This window comes from Lolium perenne, chromosome 7, assembly GCF_019359855.2.
Source record: "Lolium perenne isolate Kyuss_39 chromosome 7, Kyuss_2.0, whole genome shotgun sequence".
In the NCBI taxonomy this organism is placed as follows: Eukaryota; Viridiplantae; Streptophyta; class Magnoliopsida; order Poales; family Poaceae; genus Lolium; species Lolium perenne.
In genome coordinates, this window is record NC_067250.2 from 106,635,219 (window position 1) to 106,657,088 (window position 21,870).

At 44.7% G+C, this 21,870-nt stretch overlaps 4 protein-coding genes across 4 annotated transcripts; all 4 read left to right on the plus strand.

Annotated features, from left to right (window-relative positions):
• The first annotated feature begins 3,677 nt into the window (after positions 1–3,677).
• LOC127316389 (uncharacterized) lies at positions 3,678–5,012 on the plus strand. Its single transcript, XM_051346783.2, has one exon. The coding sequence runs from the start codon at positions 4,153–4,155 to the stop codon at positions 4,861–4,863; it is 711 nt and encodes a 236-aa protein (XP_051202743.1). The 5' UTR covers positions 3,678–4,152; the 3' UTR covers positions 4,864–5,012.
• An 872-nt stretch (positions 5,013–5,884) lies between these two features.
• Positions 5,885–6,680, plus strand: LOC127316393 (uncharacterized). Its single transcript, XM_051346785.2, has one exon. The coding sequence runs from the start codon at positions 5,924–5,926 to the stop codon at positions 6,611–6,613; it is 690 nt and encodes a 229-aa protein (XP_051202745.1). The 5' UTR covers positions 5,885–5,923; the 3' UTR covers positions 6,614–6,680.
• Positions 6,681–13,228: 6,548 nt separating this feature from the next.
• LOC127316390 (uncharacterized) lies at positions 13,229–14,138 on the plus strand. Its single transcript, XM_071823498.1, has one exon. The coding sequence runs from the start codon at positions 13,288–13,290 to the stop codon at positions 13,978–13,980; it is 693 nt and encodes a 230-aa protein (XP_071679599.1). The 5' UTR covers positions 13,229–13,287; the 3' UTR covers positions 13,981–14,138.
• A 981-nt stretch (positions 14,139–15,119) lies between these two features.
• Positions 15,120–15,770, plus strand: LOC127316391 (uncharacterized). Its single transcript, XM_051346784.2, has one exon. It carries the CDS (start codon positions 15,120–15,122, stop codon positions 15,768–15,770), a length of 651 nt encoding a protein of 216 aa, XP_051202744.2.
• The last annotated feature ends 6,100 nt before the right edge of the window (positions 15,771–21,870 follow it).

The following is a 21,870-nucleotide window of genomic DNA, read 5'->3' on the forward strand; positions in this document are numbered from 1 at the left end:
AAGAACGTGAAACATATTCATTTGATTTATGTCTATTGCCTTCATGTTGTTGTTCTGATCTCTTTCTGGTAATGTAATTTTGATTCTTTTTTATTTCGTTTCAACATACATGGTCCCAAGAATATTCTTAGTTGTTGTACAATAACACAACATGTCCAAATAATTGTATCTCTCTTGAAAAAGGGTTGCAAGCTGGCCCTTTCCCTTAGCTCCCTAGTGTATGTGTATATGTAATTTGCCGAACTATCTCTTCCATCTTCGAAGGAGTGAGTACAAATGACTACGAGACCTTTTGTCGAGCGGGAGGAGCGATGTGTGTGTGCTTCTTTGTTCCATGGCAAGTGTCTCTGGCCCTCTTGGTGCGAGCATGGTTCCTTGATGTGATCGGTCAGAGTATGACCTTTGAGCGATATACTTCTCGTTGGTTCATTCTTTGCACCTTGAGCTTTTACTTCTTTCTTGCCGCACGATTAGCGATTTCTGGGATGTCCGATAGACAAGCGCGTGGGTTTGTTAGCTTCCTGGGAGCAATCCCGCAAATCACGTGGAGTATTGGATTTCCAATAACTGCTACCGTGAATTACGTCATGTATGCTAACCTCTTTCATTATCCCCGATCTGCTGCGTGTGCTTCCTATTTCCTTGCTACCACAAACCTTTCGTGAGTCCATGTGTGCTTCCGTTATTTGCACTTCACCTAAAGTGCTTTAGTAGTGTATCTGACATGATTACGGTATTTTTGCCACTACATGCGTGTATATGTGCTACCTAGTCCTCCACAAAATGCAGATATATGTGTGCTTCCTTCTTCCTACTACCACAAAAGTTCTCATACGACTTGCTTCAACTTTTACTAAACTATATTTCTTAGTACCTCTACATGCTCTTCTGTGTTTGCTCATTTTCGAAATTCAAATTAGTGCTTCATTAGTGAATATGTCATGCTTCCACCTTCAATGCACTCTACCAACTTATATGCTTCCCTCAGTTTTGCTTCCATCTCATCATATTCCAATTCTCAAATACTACATAGGTCATGTTTCAACCTTGAATACACTATGTTTCCTAGTACGATCATATATGCTTCCTTCTAAATCCATACACAAATTTGCTTCCATTTAATATTCCAATACTCATTGAAAATTTTACAAAATGATCTGACGAAATTATTCAGAATGCTTCAAATCATGGAAGCATTTCACATTGTTAAGTTACACGTATCCTATGTTGAACACTGTCTGGGAACTAGCAATGGCCGATGCCATCCTCTTCCTTAATTTGATGCATGTGTTGCCATCCAACGAGGAAATACCTAGGCCAACCCCGTGCTCTAGCTCAACTTATGCTTGTCGCCACAATCTTCTTTTGCCTCACATATCTTGCTCGGTCTTCCTGATGGCAACCACCTCCAACCGGCTTCACATGTCCCAGCCACTGGTATTCATGGAGGCCCCAACAACGCTTCGACACAGTGGGATGGCATTGTATGCCAGCACATATTCTGATCTAGAAAGAGGCGACGAAGAGAATGGGTGAACTGTGTATTGAACAAAGTTACTCACAAATAACATGGTGAAAAAGAATGGAAGCATTAATCATATTTGCCTTTGAAAAGCATATGAACCTTGATAAATCCTGTGACTACTGATGCAATAATGTTATACGGCTGAAACAAATGTATGTTAATTTGGAAGGGCATAACAAATAGAAGCATCGAATGTATGGTAATGCAGTAGAACGAGGCATATGCAGAAGCAGAAAAATATGTAAAAGTAAAATATAACAAAGGTTGTCTGCTAATTTCTGTCTATGTACGCAACTGCATCGTGAGTGTAGAATGCTTCTGAAGCATGGTTATCATGAAGCATGACAAAAGAAACCACCTGTTCTGTTAACTAGCATGGGACAGATTGGGACCTAGGCCAATGTGGACAGATCGATTGGGAGGCCAGTTGCAATTACCTACAGCCAGAGTAGTACTTGAATAGATCGAGAGGGTGGTTGGAGCTCGTTGAAGCAGGCTCCGGCCGGCGCTCCATCCATCAAAGCCGCTACCGACCCTAGAGTGCCGGCCGCCGACATGTGTACGGGCGTACGAGTCGATCTAGGAGGAAGCGGCGCAGTTACCGCCGGCAGATGCAGGGATGCAGCACGGCGGGGGAAGCTGATGCGCGGTTGGGCGAGGAGAATTGCGGTGGCGGCGGGATTAGGGGATGGTGTGGCAGGTTCTCAATTAGTGGAAGGCAAATCCGTGGAAATCTGGACCTGTTCGATGTTTTTTTCGATAAAGGGAATATATTATTATCGAGAGATACCAATTACACCCAGCCTCTGCAACAACGCACCACCCTAATGACACTACGGATGCACACAGCCAAAAAAAAGAAAAAGAAAACTAAGAAATAAAAGTCCCGCTATAGTATCACGGATCTAACAACAGCAATACATCCACCACCATGACAACACCTGAATTGCAGACTCTCCAAAAAACGACGCCTCCAAGAAGGGAACAGTGCTCCAAGAAGGGACCTGTTCGATGTAAACAAAATGGACGGTGTCTGACGGGTCCGTTGATTTGTTTCCTATCGGACCCCGATAGGTAGTGTTTACCGAAACATGTGAGTCTCGGGCATTTCACTGGTAGAACCATGGCAATGCGGGGACCCAATAGGGATTGAATCGCTCTATGGGCATTTGGCGAAGGGTTAGTGAAATGAGCAGCAGGTAGCACCCGACGCTCTACCCTGGATAAGGCCGGACCTTCTTAATGTTTCCATTGGTTGTGCCCGTGAGGGGATGGCACCATATTCCAAGGCAGCAGCATTGTTGTTGATATAGCTAGCAACGGAGTGATCACCTTAAACGTGGAGCAACTAAGGATAGGATAATGTTTTCTTAGCCTACTTTACAAAACTTTTTTAAAAAAATGCTCACTTACTATGGACAAGCATTTAGCATGACTCAAACTAGCACTAAACATCAGCACAATTATGTAGCCAGAAACACGCTTTGAATTTTGTTTCCGTGGTTCCATCGGAAACTGCCATGCTATTCACCTGGGAAATGCCCCAGGAAATCAAAACGCGACAAAATATTGAATTGATAAGATCAAACAGGTGTGCCAAATGATGAACAGCCAGATTGCATGACTAGTACACGCACATACCAACAATCTTGACAAGGTAGCCAGCCATCTAAACCTATACCACCTCGATGTCGATGCCGATTCTTGTTGTCAATAGTTGGAACATAATGTGATAAGCTCAGCCAGATGCACGTAATGCACTACAAAATTGTAAAACACGTGGATTATTTCGAGAGGAACAGGCCAGCTAATAGTTCTGAAGTCCACTCCTCCTATCACAAGTAGGTACAACAAAGAAACAATAAGGTTGCTTCCTACTTTTAATTTTATAAGTTCCTAATACAACCAGTTTGGATCCATGAACAAACATCATCCTCGTGCAGGCGACTTTGCCAGTTTGCCGGCAATAATGGACACACAACAGCCTCATAAACTCGGTTCAAGATGATTCTGCAGCGAGGGGAAACACAACAGCATCAATTTTTTCAGAACAATTCAGTAACAAGGTTCTGCTTATCTACTTTGTGTCACTATCCAAACAAGCACATTATCCTTGTCCAGTGGATCTGTTTTTTCCTTGCTCACTGCCACCTAAACATGCTAGCTCTAAACATCAAGGTTTGACATTGTAATTGGAATAGCTTTGCACCAACGGTACAAGAAAAACAAAAATACATAAATAAAGTTATGCATGTGCTTACCCAGTTATGCCAGGATTCATCTTTATAATAAACCACCATGATGATTCTTGTTGGTAATATCTGGAACATGACATCATGACAACTCGCCAGGAAGATAGCCAGCGCACCAGTGTTACACACTAAATGAGACCACTTTAATAATTAAATCACTATGCTGCTCCCAGATCAAGAACCTTGATTGGCAGCATATGGAAAACAAAGTTTCCACGATTCCTTTTGTCTACCATCGAAACCGATGTGGCCTCATATACATCTTCTGTATATATAGGTCTCGAGAGAAGGCTACACATAGACATCAAACCAACAAGCAACAATTTCCCTTTCATTAGTTCTAGCCCAACACAGAGATTAGTTTCAGAAACAGATATGTCTTTTGCTCTAAGATCGATAAGCTTGCCATCTAGGCATCACACCAGAGAGGCGGAAGTACAAGAAGATCTGGACAGCCTAGAGACAAGCATCTCATCATCCATTACCATCAAGACGATGTGTGATGGTTTGAGGAGGCTTGGTGACATCTACTGTGATGTTGAGGAGATCATCCAGTTGCCAAGCAACCAGGTTTGCTCCTCACAGCACAGGAAGATGCTGGATGGAGAGATGGAATGTTCTCTCCAGCTGCTGGATCTCTGCAACACCATGCAACAGATCTTCGTCGAGCTGAAGGCCATCATCCAAGAACTGCAATTGGCTCTAAGAAAAGGAGAAGACGCAACTATCCAAGCCAGGATCCTGTCTTATATCCAATTGCTGAAGAAGGCTGGAAAACATTTCAAGAAATCTACCACAAAGAAGACGTCTGACAAGATGGACTGCGGGATGGTCAGTCTACTGACCAAGGCCAGGGAGATGGCTCTCTCTCTACATGAGTCCACAGTGCACCTCTTGTCAAAAAAAATCGAAGCACCTAAACAGTCCCTTATTTCCAAGGCATTTCACAAGAAGAAAGTTGTTGTTTGCGAGGAGCAATTGCAGGACTTAGAGTGCAGTATGGGAGATCTTGAGAGTGGAGCAGGACATCTGTTCCGGAGATTGATTCAGAGCAGAGTTTCTCTCCTAAACATTCTTAGCTCATAGATCTCCAAGAGCCTTGTCACTCACAATATCCTGTGATTAGCATCCGATTTTTAGAGGACTAGCTGATCTCATATTTTGCCTGATATGTATATATAATACAGATGTACAGAAAATTACAGATGCAATTCCAAAATTTTGATATATTTCAAGCTCGCAAATAGTTTTGTGATGTCATAATTCTTTTTTCTTTTGCAACTGTCAGTATACTTTGGTTGATATCCTTATTTGGTGGATCTTGCTTGGTGTACATGAAACATGCCAATCAAAAGTCACTATGATTGTGCAACTGCAATTCCATTTTCTTGTGTAGAACTGAATGCATATGTAAAATAATCAAGCTACTACAAAAAAAAATCCACTCTAAAAATTAATATCTGGGTGTCGAAGGTATTTACAATAATTTTATATCATTTGTCGCGTGAGATCATTGATATGAAATTCCTTCATTTTTTTGAAATGGTTTAGCATGAACTGAAGCTGTTACTCAAGGTGCCAAACTTTTTGTTGGATGCAGCGCATCTTTGTTTTCATCAGCTAAACAAGCTAGCTCCAAACTACAAGGTTTGCTCGCAGTTACCACAGAATTCAACCTGAGAGCTGGATATCTAGGAGAGTCTAGGGTAACACATGTGTCACAGATAGATTTTTTTGTTAGCAAGCCATTATATGGCTGCTTGAGCATGCAAATATGTCAAGGTCTGAAAGTCCACTGTCCACCACTGAACTCCACGTCTACAAACAGAACCAACTATACTATTGATTCTTGTTGCCAATTGATGGAACATGGGAATGTGATTGCTCATCTCGAGGAAAGTGGACGCAACAAATACTGTACTTAACACGAGGCATCTTCGGTGTTATAATTGTCCCGCAGCTGTTAGATCTTAATCCTTGGCAGACAGCATCTTGGAGATGAACTGGCATGATTCTTTAGGTGTACCAATTAAGTACCAGTGCTTCCACACTTCTCTATAAATAGGCCTCAGCGGCCCAGTAGACACATCAAACTAAAAGTTCCTCTCTTCAACCAAAATTACAGAGAAAAGCTTCCAGATCAGAAATGGCTTTCCACCTAAGATCGATAAGTTTGCCTTCAAGGCCTCAGGCCAACGAGGCCGAAGTCGAGCAAGAGTTACTGAGCATAGAGGCAAGTATCTCTTCCTCCACCACTATCAGCACCATGTGTGATGATCTGAGGAGGCTTGGAGACATCTACAATGGTGTTGAAGATATTATTGGCCTCCCAAGCAACCACGTTGGGAAGATGCTAGATGGAGAGATGGAGCGCTCTCTTGAGCTGTTGGATCTCTGCAGCAGCATGCAAGAGATCTTCATGGAGATGAAGGCCATCATCCAAGAGCTGCAAGTGGCTCTAAGAAAAGGAGATGATGCAACTACTCAAGCAAAGATCATGTCTTATACTCGTTTGGCGAAGAAGGCCAAGAAACATTTCAAGAAGACCACGAAGAAGGCTACATCGGAGGGTGGCAGGATGGTCATGCTATTGACAAAGGCTAGAGAGATTTCTGTATCTCTACTGGAGTCCACAATCCATCTTTTGTCGAAGCAAATCGAAATGCCTAAAAAGTCTCTCGTCTCCAAGGCATTTCACAAGAAGAAGGCAGTTGTTCGCGAGGAGGAATTACAGGAGTTAGAGTGCAGTATCGGCGATATTGAGAGCGGAGCAGGACATCTATTCAGGAAACTGGTTCAGAATAGAGTTTCTCTCCTAAACATTCTTAGCTCATAGATACTCCACGTCTGACACCCTGTGATTGGCATCCGCCTTTTTGAGGAATAGCTGATCTTCATGCATTTTTCCAATATGTATACAACACAAATGTACAGAAATTATAGAAAGAGAAACCAAAGTTTTGATCCATTTTGAGCATTTCATGTTTTTTTTTTGAAGCTTTCACCGGGGGGGAGAGGATCCCCACCTGAATATATTACTTGCCAAAGAATTCAAAGGTTACATGTGGATAGGTGGGCTCGCCACAGATCGGCGTCCACTCTATTTCCCGCTTGCTTAAAGCGGTGGGACCAAAGCGTGAAGTCAGAAATAATGTTTCTAACCGTCGAGAGAGGAGAGTGGTCTATATCTCGGAATACCTTGGCGTTCCTTGTGTCCCAGATCTTCCAAAGTATGGTTAGGGCAACGGAGCTCCATACTGATCGAGGTAAGTTATTAGGGAGCGTTGTGTCCCAGATATCTGTGAGTTCTGCTGAAGTTGGTATGATTTTGAGCTGTCTCCAAATTGCTGCTGAGGATGGGCAGTGGAAGAATAAGTGCGCTCGGTCTTCCACTTGTGCTTGGCATCTTGGGCATGCTGCGGAGTCGATGATGTGTTTGTGCAACAGGTTGGCCCTAGTGTTGAGTCTGTTTAGGTGGAGGAGCCACCCAAACACCTTCACCTTCCTGGGAACTCTTGATTTCCAAATTGGAGAGACATCTGGGTCTTCGAGTTGGGACTGGAGGTGGAGGTATGCGCCCTTGGTGGAGAAGGGGGAGCCATCTAGCAGAGATCTCGTGTCCTGCGCCTCTGACAGCGTAACATCCTGCAACAGATTAGAGAGAGAGACAAGTTGCTCTGACGCAGCATTAGTAAGTCTACAACGCAGGCCGTTAGAGATTCCAAGTTGCAAAATATCACACACCAATGCATGGGTTTGGGTATGGTGGGAGTATAGAGCTGGGAATGCAGTGGCTAGGGGTTCTGGTAGAGCATTTCATGTTTGAATATGTGCTTTATGATATTCCGATATCAATGGTCCGTGGATGTTGCTGTGTGTCCAGTAAACATGCCAGGTCGAAGCCACAAGGGCTAACTTGCAGTTAGCATAATAAACTGATATATATATATATATATATATATATATATATATATATATATATATATAAAATAATCCAGAGTGGTGCCAGTTGTACCACCACCACATGGATGTGCAGTCTGGCACTACAATTAAATATTTCTAGTTTCAGAATGCATACACAAATTTACTGAAATTTACAATCTTCAGCATGCATATCACGCTGGAATTTTACAGTGCATAGTATTACTAATTCAGGAGCACAAAAAATGCCACAACCATGTACCCTAGTTTTTCTTAGATAATGAACCATGTATCCTAGTACATCACCATGTTTTGCTCGTTCTTAAGGATTATGCAATTCAAACATTAATTTTAGAACAGTAAAGATAGTGCAAAGTTCCCCAAGTGGAATGTTTCGCACATTTTTCATATCATTCTCAAATCTCAGTACACTGCAACAAAGTGATTCTGTATATTTATGACTAGTAGAAAAAACAAGAGCTGCGCCCAGAACAAAAAACAGAAATGTAGAGGAAGATCAGGGAGTACATACAGACCTCGTGAAGACACAAAGAGAGCATGATGGACGCCGTCGGTGACCTTTTTTCGAGAAAACGCAAAGGACCTTTGTGTCTCATTTCATTGAAAAGGTAGAATGTTTACAATCCTCCTAGGAGGCAGCATACAATGAACACACTCAGCTACTCAGTGTACATCCCAGGTCGCCGGCAGCGCTACCCTAAGTCCCATAGCACCCGCCTTAGCCCAGAGGGATGCTTCTTCCTTGACTTTGGACATCAGGTCGCGCACAGACGGCCGTGCTCCCTAAGAAACACACTCGTTACGGTGCTTCCAAATCATCCATGGCAGGAGCAGCGCTGCTGATCCTAGCCCTTTGCGGAGAGGTTTGGGCGTCATTTGCTTCGCTTCCACCAGCCAAGTGAAGATAGAATCATCAGTGTCCCGTGGCGTACGGCACGACAAACGCAACCAAGCCAGAGCCTCGAGCCAAACTTGCTTGGCAAAGGGGCAGTGGATGAGTAGGTGCTGCATGGTCTCGGGTTCCTGATCGCATAATAGGCAGCGGGGGTGGTGTTGCAGGCCACGACGCGCCAGCCGGTCGGCACTCCAGCACCGATTCTGGGACGCTAACCAGTTGAAAAACTTGACCCGTGGTGGCGCCCAAACTTTCCAAATGTGCTTCCACACCGGGCAGAGGGTGGAACCCTGGAACGTGGCGAGGTAAGCGGAGCTGGCAGAGTAGTTGCCGTTCGCCGTCCACTTCCAGAGCAGCTGGTCTAGGGCGTCGTGGAGCTGTGTGCCGTCAATGGCTTGCCAGAGTAAAAGGTACTGCCCAATCTCATGGAGCCCGAGCGTGCTAAGGCATGGTCCTGCAGACCGTCCGCCACCGTCCTCAGCTTCCTTCTTCGCTTGGGGATGCAAGGATACAACAGCGGCGCGATCTCGCCGATGGACCGTCCATTGAGCCATCTGTCCTCCCAGAACAAGGCCTTGCATCCGTCCCCGATCTGCATCGTGGTGGATGCGAAGAACAGGGCGCGCTCATCTGCGGTGAACTGTAGGTCCAGATCATGCCAGGCGTGGCGAGGATCGGTGCGACTGAGCCATAGCCAACGCAAGCGCAGGGAGAGGCCCGTACGCTCCAGGTCGCGCACGCCCAGGCCCCCAAGGGAGATCGGCCTCGCAACCCGCTGCCAATTCACGTGACAATGGCCACCCTTGGCATCAGCACGCCCAGCCCAAAGGAAGCCACGCTGGATTTTGACGATCAGCTTGATGGTTTTTTTGTCAGGGGCTATCACCAGCAGTTGGTGGATCGGGATGGCGCCTAGAACAGATTTGACCATAGCCAGGCAGCCAGCCTTGTCCATGAGCCCTGCCTTCCAGGTGGGGAGCTTCGCCGCGACCCTGTCGACCATGGGCTGTAATTGCGCAGCAGTGGGTTTCCTCACGGTTAGGGGTATGCCAAGGTAAGTGATTGGCAGCTCGACGATCGGGCAGCTCAGCTGCTGGACGGCTGCCTGGACATCCTCGGGAACGCATCGAATCAGAGTCGCGGTGCTCTTGGTGTAATTGACGCGGAGGCCGGAGGCGCGGCCGAACAGGTTCAGCGTTTCCTTGACAGCCACAACCTCCTCAGGTGTGGGGTGGCAAAAGAGGATCACGTCGTCAGCATATAGCGAGATCGTGGGCATCTCTTTCCGCAGGTGTAGTTGCCCCAGGACGCGAAGCTCAACGGCGCGCTTGAATAGCTTCCCCAAAGTATCAACTGCGAGGACGAAGAGCTGCGGCGAAAGGGGGTCGCCCTGCCTTAGCCCTCTTCTGTGCCAAATAGCTGGGCCGGGCGCGCCATTGATGAGCACCCGCGTACTCGCGGAGGACAGCAGGATGGCTAGCCACTCGAGGAAGCGATTGCCGAAACCATACTGGCGTAGAGCCTCAAAGAGGAACGGCCAGGCGATGGAGTCGAACGCCCGTGCTAGGTCGAGTTTGAGGAGGATGCGCTGCGCGCCCAGCTGGTGTAGGAGCCTAGCCGATTGCCGGACAAGGACGAAGTTGTCGTGGAGGCTTCGGCCGCCGATGAATGCATTCTGGACCGGGCTGACAATGCCATCAAGCTTCAGCGCGAGACGCAGGGACAACACCTTGGCAAAAAGCTTGGCCATGAGGTGGATCAGGCTTATCGGGGCTTATCGGCCTGAAGTCGCGCAAGGTGGACGCGCCGGCATGTTTTGGCAGCAGGGTGAGGAACGCTTGGTTCAGCTTGGAGAAACCGCGGCCTCGTAGCTCGTATAGCTGTTGGAACATGTCGACGACATCATGCTTTACCAGAGGCCAGCATGCGCGCAGGAATTCGGCAGTGAAGCCGTCCGGGCCTGGCGCCTTCCTAGCGGGCATGCGCCGTACTGCCTGCCATATCTCCTCCTCGCTGAACGGTGCATCAAGGTCAAGCAGGTCCTCGTGGCGCGTGATCAGGTCATCGAAGTTGAGCGTGCAGTCACGCGGCTCCTCCGTGCCCAGCAGCCCCTCGTAATGGAGGAAGGCGGCTTCCGCGATCTCTGCAGGGTCCGTGAGCGTGCGTCCGCCAGCCGATAGGCTGTGGATCGTGTTCTTCTGCTTGCGGTAGGAGCATTGTCGATGAAAGAACGAAGTGTTGGCGTCGCCGTCCTTGAGGGAGGCGACGCGAGCTCGCTGCCTAGCCATGGTCCGTTCGAGCGATGCAAGGCCCAGGTACTTCCGCTTGATGTCCTTGACGGCAGGCTCCACGGCGCCGCCACTTCTGTTTCTTCATTTACCCCTTGTCGTTTTTCCCTCTGCATTCTGTGGCAAGAGTCCACCATTCAGGATCACCCCATAACCCGCTCAAAACAAGGCAAAAAACTAGCCTAGCTCATGAATAAAAATAGCATTGACATTCTGGGCCCAGCGACTCAGACCAGATTAGTTCATGACTTGGCCAACAGTAACAAGATACACGTTAAAAATCAATATAATACAATCCAATTCCTATAAATTAATTCATGTACTAAAACTTAAATATTTAGATGGTATTTATTCATCTTCACAATTTTCATATTTATTTCAAAATTGTTGCAAGCAGCTATGGCACATCGAAAAGTTCAGTTAAAGAATCTGCATAGCACATGGCTTCTGTTGAGATCTCAACATGCATCACATTATGATATTCAGGTCAGATACCAAATGTTTCAGAAGCATAAACAATGCCAGCGATGATGCATGAACGGATCAAATTAGTCAAATTCTGTCACCCATACTTGAGACACAACTGCAGAAGAAAAACATTAAATAACAAAGTACCAGCCTGTCTTGTGCATGAACACAAGATTCTTCTTGTCTGCCAACTCAGATTGAGATTGCTGGGCCCTTATAAGTAGTGAGAAGCCAAAGAAAGGATAGAATGGTGGATGGCACTGATACGTCAAGAGTTTTTCTGATCCTCATCGTTTCTTCTCTTCCAGCTCCATACAGACGGAAGGTGGAAAGAAAAGCACTGGGCTTGCTAGACTGAAAGTATCACACTTGCTTCCATCTACGGTCTCTGAGTTTGCCTCCGTATTCTATTGATCTCACAGATAGTATCGGAGCAGGCGAATAGCTGCAGGTATTGAGTGTTGTCTAGCTGCTTTACCTCTTTAGTGGGACACCAGAAAGCAATGTTGAAGATGACTGTAAACTGTTTGTTCGAGTAAGGATTCGGTCCTTCCTGCATCCACTCTGTGAAGAAGCCACAAGAATAGCTGAAGGAAGTTAAGAAGGCAAATACTTTTGAATCTAGTTAGAAGGAATATAAAATAGAACGGCCAGATTACTTACATGAGAGAGCAAGACAACCGTCTCGCTACTTAAGCAAATATTGCAGCTTCTACCCAAGCAAATTGCGATGATAAGCATCAGACTAGAGTTGGATATTAAACACATGGAGATCGACAGAGTCTGATCAGAAAATAGATCCAGAACACGTGTTCCAATTCTGAATATATAGTCTCAGCTGCTTCTTTTTTTGCCAAGGATACTATCAGCTTCTAGATACACTTCTAAGTATCTATGTGATTGGAGTCCACCTTTGAAAGGAATCACTAATCAATCATTCAAATAGATTTCAGTGTCCAAAGAAGATAAAATGTACATCAGTGAACATACAATTTTGCCTAACCATCATATGTTTCCAGAATATTTCACTTGGTGATTTCTCGATTGGGAGGTGCGTTCTTCTATGCGTCACTTTTCAAGCATATAGTTGATCTGGCTGGCCATAGAAAAGCAATAGAACAGAGAAGGAGAGCAATTTACTTATTTCAAACTTCGCAAAAAATAAAGAACACCGTGTTTGAGAATCAGCTGGTGTGGATATCAAGCAACAAGATTTCATAAATAAACATGATGATAAAATGTCATCACCAGGGACAAACACATCAAAAACTCGTTTCTGCAATTGTTTTGACATAAAATGGTGATGCTTTCCACATGGAGGGTGGTTCAATCTGAAAAGTGGGGATAAAATTATGAACCAACAACAAGCCCCTGAATACATGATCCTGGGTAGTGGATCTTGTCTTCCATCTCCTAAGCATGCCAGCTCCAAAAGACGAGGATTCAATTCGTAATTAGCAATACTATCACTCAAACAGCATATCTTATAGAATTGAAAACAGGGACTAGCCAGTATGACAGCTCACAGAAAATACCAAGTTCACATGATCGCATGAGCATGCAATTTCACCACGATACATGGCCGGACAATACCATACTACTAGTTCTTGCTGCCAATTTATGACAATAATATGTTGGCTCATAAAGAGGACAACAGACTGAATAAAAAATATGACCTAAACAAGAGACGACTTTGCAAACGCTATGCATCTGCCAGATCTCCCTCCATGGCAGACAGCATCTGAAAAATTAAATGGTATGATTCTTTGTGTCCAATAATCAAATGCTCCTGCTTGTATGCCTCTTCTGTATAAATAGGCCTCAGAGAAATGGTCGACACATACAACCATAGGCCACTCTTCTCCTCCTCCTCCTCCACTCTTCAACCGCAATACAGATAAAAACGTCAAGTCTGAAATGGCTTTCCACTTAAGATCGATAAGTTTGCCTTCAAGGCCTCGGGCCAGCGAGGCCGAAGTCGAGCAAGAGATGCTGAGCCTAGAGGCAAGCATCTCTTCCTCAACCAATATCACCATGATGTGTGATGGTCTGAGAAGGCTTGGAGACATCTACAATGGTGTTCAAGAGATACTTGGCCTGCCAAGGAACCAAGTCGCAAAGATGTTGGCTGGAGAGATGGAATGCTCTCTTGAGCTGCTGGATCTTTGCAGCACCATGCAAGAGATCTTCGTGGAGATGAAGGCCATCATTCAAGAGTTGCAAGTGGCTCTAAGAAAAGGAGATGGTGCAGCTGCTCAAGCCAAGATCCAGTCTTATTCTCATTTGGCGAAGAAGGCCAAGAAACATTTCCTGAAGACCACGAAGAAGGCTACTTCTGCAGGTTGCAGGATGGTCACACTATTAACCAAGGCTAGAGAGATATCTGTATCTCTGCTGGAGTCCTCAGTCCATCTCTTGTCGAAGGAAATCGATATGCCTAAACAGTCACTTCTCTCCAAAGCATTTCACAAGAAGAAGGCAGTTTTCTGCGAGGAGGAGCAATTGCAGGCGTTAGAGTACAGTATTGGAGATCTTGAGAATGGGACAGGACATCTGTTCAGGAAATTAGTCCAGATCAGGGTTTCTCTCCTGAACATTCTTAGCTCATAGATACTCCACAACACTCTTGGCACACTGTGATTGGCATCCGCCTTTTTGAGGACTAGCTGATCTTGATACAATTTTCCGAAGATGTAATTATGTATATAGTATAAATGTAAAGGAAGTTAAAATAGAGAGAGAAAAAAAGTTTTGATCCACTTGCCCCATTCCACGCTTCAAGATGTGTTATTTCATCTAAGTATATGCTTACTTGCAATATCCTTGTATCATGGATCTTGTTGGGCATACAGTAAACATGGCAGGTCGAAGTCACAAGGGCTAAGCCCATTATAAGCAGAATAAATCAATTTAATACCAAGATTCCCCACCACCACCTCCTCCACCACATGGATTGGCAGTCTGGGAGTGCAGTTGAATATTTCTAGTTTCAGAATGCATATTTAATTTGTTTAAATAAAATGAATTTATACAATCTACATCCATATCACCCAAGCATGTCACAATTTACAATATTATGAATCCAGATACCCAAATAAAGCCACAACCATGTACCCTAGTACCACACAAAAAATTTCCCTTTCTTAGTTATCAAGATGGGACCACAAATTTTCTCGTTTTCGTATCATCATTGATACACTAATGAAACCCGATTGATTGATGATAGGTGAGAAGCCAGCATGACATGGTCACAGCTAAATGCTGGATTAGCAATCAGTTATATACTACCTCTGTCCCGTATTAATCAACGCGGGCACTTCACTTTCTATGTGCAAACAATGAACTAACTTCGCGTCGATTAAAAAAGAACGGAGGGAGTAATATCAAGAGCATGCAATCATGCCAAGTTCCACCAGCAGACTACCACACTGCTAATTCTTGCTTCCAATTGCAGGAACATAATATTGTGTTGGCTCATCCCGAGGACAGCGGACACGCTAAAATATGTAGTAAACAGGAGATGACTTTGCTGTTGTAATCGCTAGCCTTATGCCAGATCTCCATCCATGGCAGACAGCATCTGGAAAATTAAATGGCACGATTCTTAGTGTCTACCAAACAGATAGTCTTGCTTGTATGATTCTTCGGTATAAATAGGCCTCAGAGGAGAGGTAGACACGTCAAACAGAAGTGCTTTGTCCTCCTCCTCTCTTCAACCACAATACAGAGAAAAAGCTTCGAGATCAGAAATGGCTTTCCACCTAAGATCGATAAGTTTGCCTTCAAGGCCTCATGCCAACGAGGCTGAACTCGAGCAAGAGCTGCTAAGCCTAGGGGCAAGCTTCTCTTCCTCCACCACCATTAGCACGATGTGTGATGGTCTGAGGAGGCTAGGAGACATCTACAGTAGTGTTGAAGAGATTGTTAGCCTGCCAAGCAACCAAGTCGTGAAGATGTTGGCTGGAGAGATGGAATGCTCTCTTGAGCTGCTGGATCTCTGCAGCACCATGCAAGAGATCTTCGTGGAGATGAAAGCCATTATTCAAGAGTTACAAGTGGCTTTACGAAAAGGTGATGATGCAGCTGCTCAAGCCAAGATCCAGTCTTATTCTCGTTTGGTGAAGAAGGCCAAGAAACATTTCAAGAAGACCGCGAAGAAGGCTACTTCTGTGGGTTGCAGGACAGTCATGCTACTGACCAAGGCTAGAGAGATATCTGTATCTCTCATGGAGTCCTCAGTCCATCTCTTGTCGAAGGAAATCGAGATGCCTAAACAATCACTAGTCTCTAAAGCATTTTATAAGAAGAAGGCAGTTGTTTGCGAGGAGGAGCAATTGCAGGCGATAGAGTGCAGTATTGGAGATCTTGAGAATGGGGCAGGACATCTGCTCAGAAATTAGTCCGGATCAGGGTTTCTGTCCTAAACATTCTTAGCTCATAGATACTCCACACCACTCTTGGCACACTATGATTGGCATCCGCCTTTTTGAGGACTAGCTGATCTTGGTACAATTTTCCCAAGATGTAATTATGTATACAATATAAATGCACAGGAAGTTTTAGAGAGATACCAAAGTTTTGATACATTTTCCCATTGCATGCTTCAAGGTGTGTTATTTGATCTAAGTATATACTTAGTTGCAATATCCTTGGTTTGTGGATCTTGTTGGGCATACACATACACTAACCATGACAGGTTGAAGTCATAAAGGCCAAGCCTATTGTTAGTAAAGAAAATCCATTTAACTACCAAGATTTACTAATCAATATTGGCAAATGATGATTTTGCCAACTAAGTTTGTACATCACGCCTTCTTAAGCTCATAATTTTATACCAGGTCTACAAGGCAAGCTTGCAATTAGGACAACATATTAGCTGGACAGATTTTCTCCACAATCACACAGCCATATGCATCCATGTTATGAAAAATGAGCTCTCCGTTAAGAAAACACAATGAAAGAGATAAAAGATTCAGTTTGTTCGTTGGCCCAGTTGTGGTGGTTGTAAAACAATTTGACAAATTTCTGCAAACCTCGTGTGGTCCTAATGTTAATGTACAAAGCATCCATATCAGTTGAGCACAGTGTATTACAGCGCGGTGTGCAGACCAGATGAATTTTAATGTGAGCAAGGGAATTTCAAATCAACTAATAAGATGCGAAGGACCCATAATTTTGCACTGGCTAACACGATCGCTCATCAGCGCAGGTAGGTCACAAGGCAATTGCAGCACATAGAGAAATAAGAGCTAGCTAGATGCGTACCACGGTCGGACTATGAAGGTCTCTCGAGCTCTTCCGGCGGCCGTGGCGTCCAGACCTACGGGGGGCCCACGCGCCGGCGCGGTTTTTCCGTCTCCGCTTTTCCTTGCCCTCACCGGCGGCAGAGGAAGTGGAGAAGCTAGTAGCCCCCTTGGGCTTCCATTTGGCCCGGTAAGCTTGGCCCATAAAGTCATCTGAAACATTCGTTTATTTCTCAACTGGAATTTCCTTTTTCTCAAAAAAAAACCGAAATTTCCTTGTACTTGGTTTTATAATTTTCAATTGCTTTTATATTCTCAAGTTTATCGTACTGAAAGAGGAAGGAGGCGGTGGAGTGGAGGAGGAGGCTGCGGCCACAAAGACCTTTGTGATCCCTTTGTTTCTTAATTAATATAATAAAAAATTGGGAAAATTTGCTACAGGACACCGTTTGCCAAAACACACCGCTAGATTGTGTCTTTGCCAGGTACCATTACAATTATGTGGTACATTTGCCAGAACACACCACCTGGCCGAAAATGGAAAGTTTTGCAAATGCAAAACTTTCCATTTTCGGCCAGGTGGTGTTGCAAAACTTTCCGTTTTCGGCCAGGTGGTGTGTTCTGGCAAATGTGCCATGAAATTGTAATGATACATGGAAAAGACACAATCGAGTTGTGTGTTTTGACAAACGCCAGAAAATAACGGTGTCCTGTACCAAATTTTCCCAAAAAAATTATACGCCCTATTTTAATTTTGTTCACTTTCTCTTTCTCATGTTTTTCTATGAAACGCAGTAGAGATGCAAATGCGTACATACACTTACTCCTATTTTTATTTTGTTCACTGTTTCTTCCCCACGGGTTGATTTGTTTATCGAAGAACGCGAACAGCAGGAGACGATGCAATAGTATTTTCCGCTCATTTCCCCACGTATATGCCCTAGCCTGAAAAATCATCAATACCATTTGATGATTCAGGTTCTTCCTTCAAACACAATGTTCTCGTGCAAAGAAATACAATATATTTTCCACTCTAGTGAAGAACTTGGGTAATCATTAGACATAAGATTATACTGTATTGATTAAGCTGTTCATATGTCGTAGTGTCAAAGCTTTGAGGGGAAATTTCAGTGTGTAAGATGATTGCTTCTATTTTTACTTTTTTTTGGTGTTTCATGCCAATATCATGCCATGTAAGATGATTTATCAGTTCACCGCGTCATGCCGTGCTGGAATTTGGCCTTGGATCTTATCTCATGTCCTAACACAAATTTTGAAATTCTCTTGGCACATGTGAAAATAGCAAAGAGTGGGACTAAAGTCATTGCTAGTTGAGAGAGAGTTGGAGTGGTATATAAGGTGGACTGTTCTAGTTCTTGTAAGTGAGTGAGAAGAGAGAGCCTTCGCGCACTTCTCCTCCTCCGCCGCTCGCCTCGTCCCGACATGGGTTGCGGGAATCTCGCCGAGCCGAGCTTTATCTTTTTGTTGTTCATAAAATTAATCGTGTGATTAATTACGAGTCATTAACGGGTGTGTTAACTTTGTTTCGGTTTTTCTGGATCGTGGTTGTGCCGACTCGGACGTGAGCTGCGCCTAATATTGTCAGAATCGTGATTTTGAATCCGATCGGAACCTCTATAGTAGAATCGCAAATCGAGCATCTTAACTTTTAGAATCGTAAAATGTTAGATTCTACTTAGCAGAATCATTAAATCGTTCCACTCAATTTGGATCGTAAAGTTGTAGAATCGTATAGTAGAATCATGATTCTGACAACCATGCATGCGCCCCACGACTTTCCTGAACCACACTATATAACCCTAGGCTGTACGAGAAACCATATGCGACCGCCTCTTTCCAATACATTGCGCCATCGCCTTCTTCTTCCTCATCCCGTCCTTCACCGTGCACCGAGCTCCGGGACAGTAGGCCTCCGGACCCCTGCCTCTCGTAGACCTGTATGGGTGAGGGGCAATCAGGTTTTTGGGGAGCGCATACGCGCGACTACTGGCAACAACACATCGTCCAACGACGAATTCCCGAACGACGACTTCTTCTCAGACATCGACAACCTCTTTGGCAACCTCAACATGGGCGACAACAACCAAGATCATGTTGCTGCCAACATCGTTGTTGCTTCTGCGGCCAACGCTGGACGGTATGCAGTTTTTACCTCCTCGTTTCAGATCTTACTAGAGTTTCTAGTACTGCTGTTTGGAGTAGGTGCAATAGATTTATCTTGTCTAGATGCTATATGTTCATCTACTCTGTTAATCTGCATGGTCAGTTCATTTGTCGTTTTTTCGGATTATTTCATATGGTAATTTGCTTATATATTCAACATGCCGAAACGAAATGCAGACAGGCGCTCGCCACGTGCATCTTGGCGTAGTTTAGACTATGCATGGGCATGACACTATATTTAAACATTATGCTATTTAGTAGGAGCACTAAAAAAATGATTGTATAAGCAAGAGTATATAACCTAACCTAAGAATAACTATTTGTCAAAACAAAAACCTCCATCCCACGATGGGAGGGAACGCTAGCCTCTCCTTACTAGGCCCCCTCCTCGTTGCCTCCAGACGGCGCCGTCGGGCCAAGCCCCGGTTGTGGCAGCGATGGCCCCTCCCCCCCCCCCCCTCGCGCTGAGGTGATGGCACAGATTGTTGCGACCGTGCTGGGAGGCGTGCTCACTGAGGGGTGATACGTCTCCGACGTATCGATAATTTCTTATGTTCCATGCCACATTATTGATGATACCTACATGTTTTATGCATACTTTATGTCATTATTATGCGTTTTCTGGAACTAACCTATTGACGAGATGCCGAAGGGCCGATTCTTGTCATTGCTGTTTTTGGTTTCAGAAATCCTAGTAAGGAAATATTCTCGGAATTGGACGAAATCAACGCCCAGCATCTTAGAATCACACGAAGCTTCCAGAACACCCGAGAGCCGCCAAAGGAGAGCCACAGGCCCACCAGATGATAGGGTGGCGCGGCCCAGGCCTTGGCCGCGCCCCCCTAGCGTGTCATCGCCTCGTCGACCTTCTGACGCTGCCTCTTCGCCTATATAAAGGTCCCTGACCTAAATCTTCGAGACGAAAAAGCCACGGTACGAGAAACCTTCCAGAGCCGCCGCCATCGCGAAGCCAAGATCTGGGGGACAGAACTCTCTGTTCCGGCACGCCGCCGGGACAGGGAAGTGCCCCCGGAAGGCTCCTCCATCGACACCACCGCCATCTTCATCACCGCTGCTGTCTCCCATGAGGAGGGAGTAGTTCTCCATCGAGGCTAAGGGGCTGTACCGGTAGCTATGTGGTTAATCTCTCTCCTATGTACTTCAATACAATAATCTCATGAGCTGCCTTACATGATTGAGATTCATATGATGATGCTTGTAATCTAGATGTCATTATGCTAGTCAAGTGGATTTTACTTATGTGATCTCCGAAGACTCCTTGTCCCACGTGTGTAAAGGTGACAGTGTGTGCACCGTGTGGGTCTCTTAGGCTATATTTCACAGAATACTTATTCACTGTTATGAATAGCATAGTGAAGTGCTTATTTATATCCCTTTATGATTGCAATGTGTTTTGTATCACAATTTATCTGTGTGCTACTCTAGTGATGTTATTAAAGTAGTCTATTCCTCCTGCACGGTGTAATGGTGACAGTGTGTGCATCGTGTAGTACTTGGCGTAGGCTATGATTGTGATCTCTTGTAGATTATGAAGTTAACTATTGCTATGATAGTATTGATGTGATCTATGCCTCCTTTCGTAGCGTGAAAGTGACAGTGTGCATGCTATGTTAGTACTTGGTTTGGTTATGTTGATCTGTTGTGCACTCTAAGGTTATTTAAATATGAACATCGAATATTGTGGAGCTTGTTAATTCCGGCATTGAGGGTTCGTGTAATCCTACACAGTTAGTGGTGTTCATCATCCAACAAGAGAGTGTAGAGTATAGCATTTATTTATTCTGTTATGTGATCAATGTTGAGAGTGTCCACTAGTGAAAGTATGATCCCTAGGCCTTGTTTCTAATACTGCTATCGCTGCTTGTTTACTGTTCTACTGCATCTGTACTGTCTGCAATATTACCACCATCAACCACACGCCAGTCCTGGACAGCAAAGCACTTTTCTGGTGCCATTGCTACTGCTCATATTTATTCATATCACCTGTATTTCACTATCTCTTCGCCGAACTAGTGCACCTATTAGGTGTGTTGGGGACACAAGAGACTTCTTGCTTTGTGGTTGCAGGGTTGCATGAGAGGGATATCTTTGACCTCTTCCTCCCTGAGTTCGATAAACCTTGGGTGATCCACTTAAGGGAAACTTGCTGCTGTTCTACAAACCTCTTCTCTTGGAGGCCCAACACTGTCTACAAGAATAGAAGCACCCGTAGACATCAAGCACTTTTCTGGCGCCGTTGCCGGGGAGGAAAGGTAAAAGGTACTCACACTCCGGATCTCGGCTACTAAGCTATTTTCGTCGTTGTAAGTACTCGAAGCTATTTCCTTTAGATCCTGCAATTGCATCTTTTTGTTTCTTGTTTACACTAGTTAGGCATAATGGAAAACAACAAAAATATGAGAGATCTTTATGAACTTTATCTTGAATTAGGACATGATGTGTTTGAAGAGAGAATTAAAAAACCCATGGAACTTTATATGCATGCTAATGGGAATGTTATTAATATGAATGCTTTGAACACTATTGTTGCTAATGCTATGGAAAATTCTAAGCTTGGGGAAGCTGGTTTTGATGAGCATGATATTTTTAGTCCCCCAAGCATTGAGGAGGAAATTTACTGAATTGTTGAAGTTGAATCACTAAATTGTTATTAGGCTGGGAAAGGTGAAAAGCTGACATGAATGGCGTATAAGGTTTTGGGCTTGAGAAGGAATAGGATCCTGACCTTGATACGGTACGAGGGCCGGCACAGAAGACTGCTGCAGCAGGATGGCGCCACAACTAGCGAAGGGGTGAGACATGGCAGGCATTGGAACATCGATAAACCGATGAAGGGGAAGTGTGGTGACTGGTGAGGCAACCAAGGTGTATCTCGGTCAGTCCGGTGGTAGTTTGGAAGATACACCTTCACTGGCTGCGGCATGGAAAATACAAGAGTGGTGTCGACGACTCAGAGGAATGGCAAAATATTCAGAGGAATGGCTAATGCAGGTGGTGTTGTATTCACTGAATCAGACAAACCAGATGGGGATTTGAACATGGACAGGAGGCC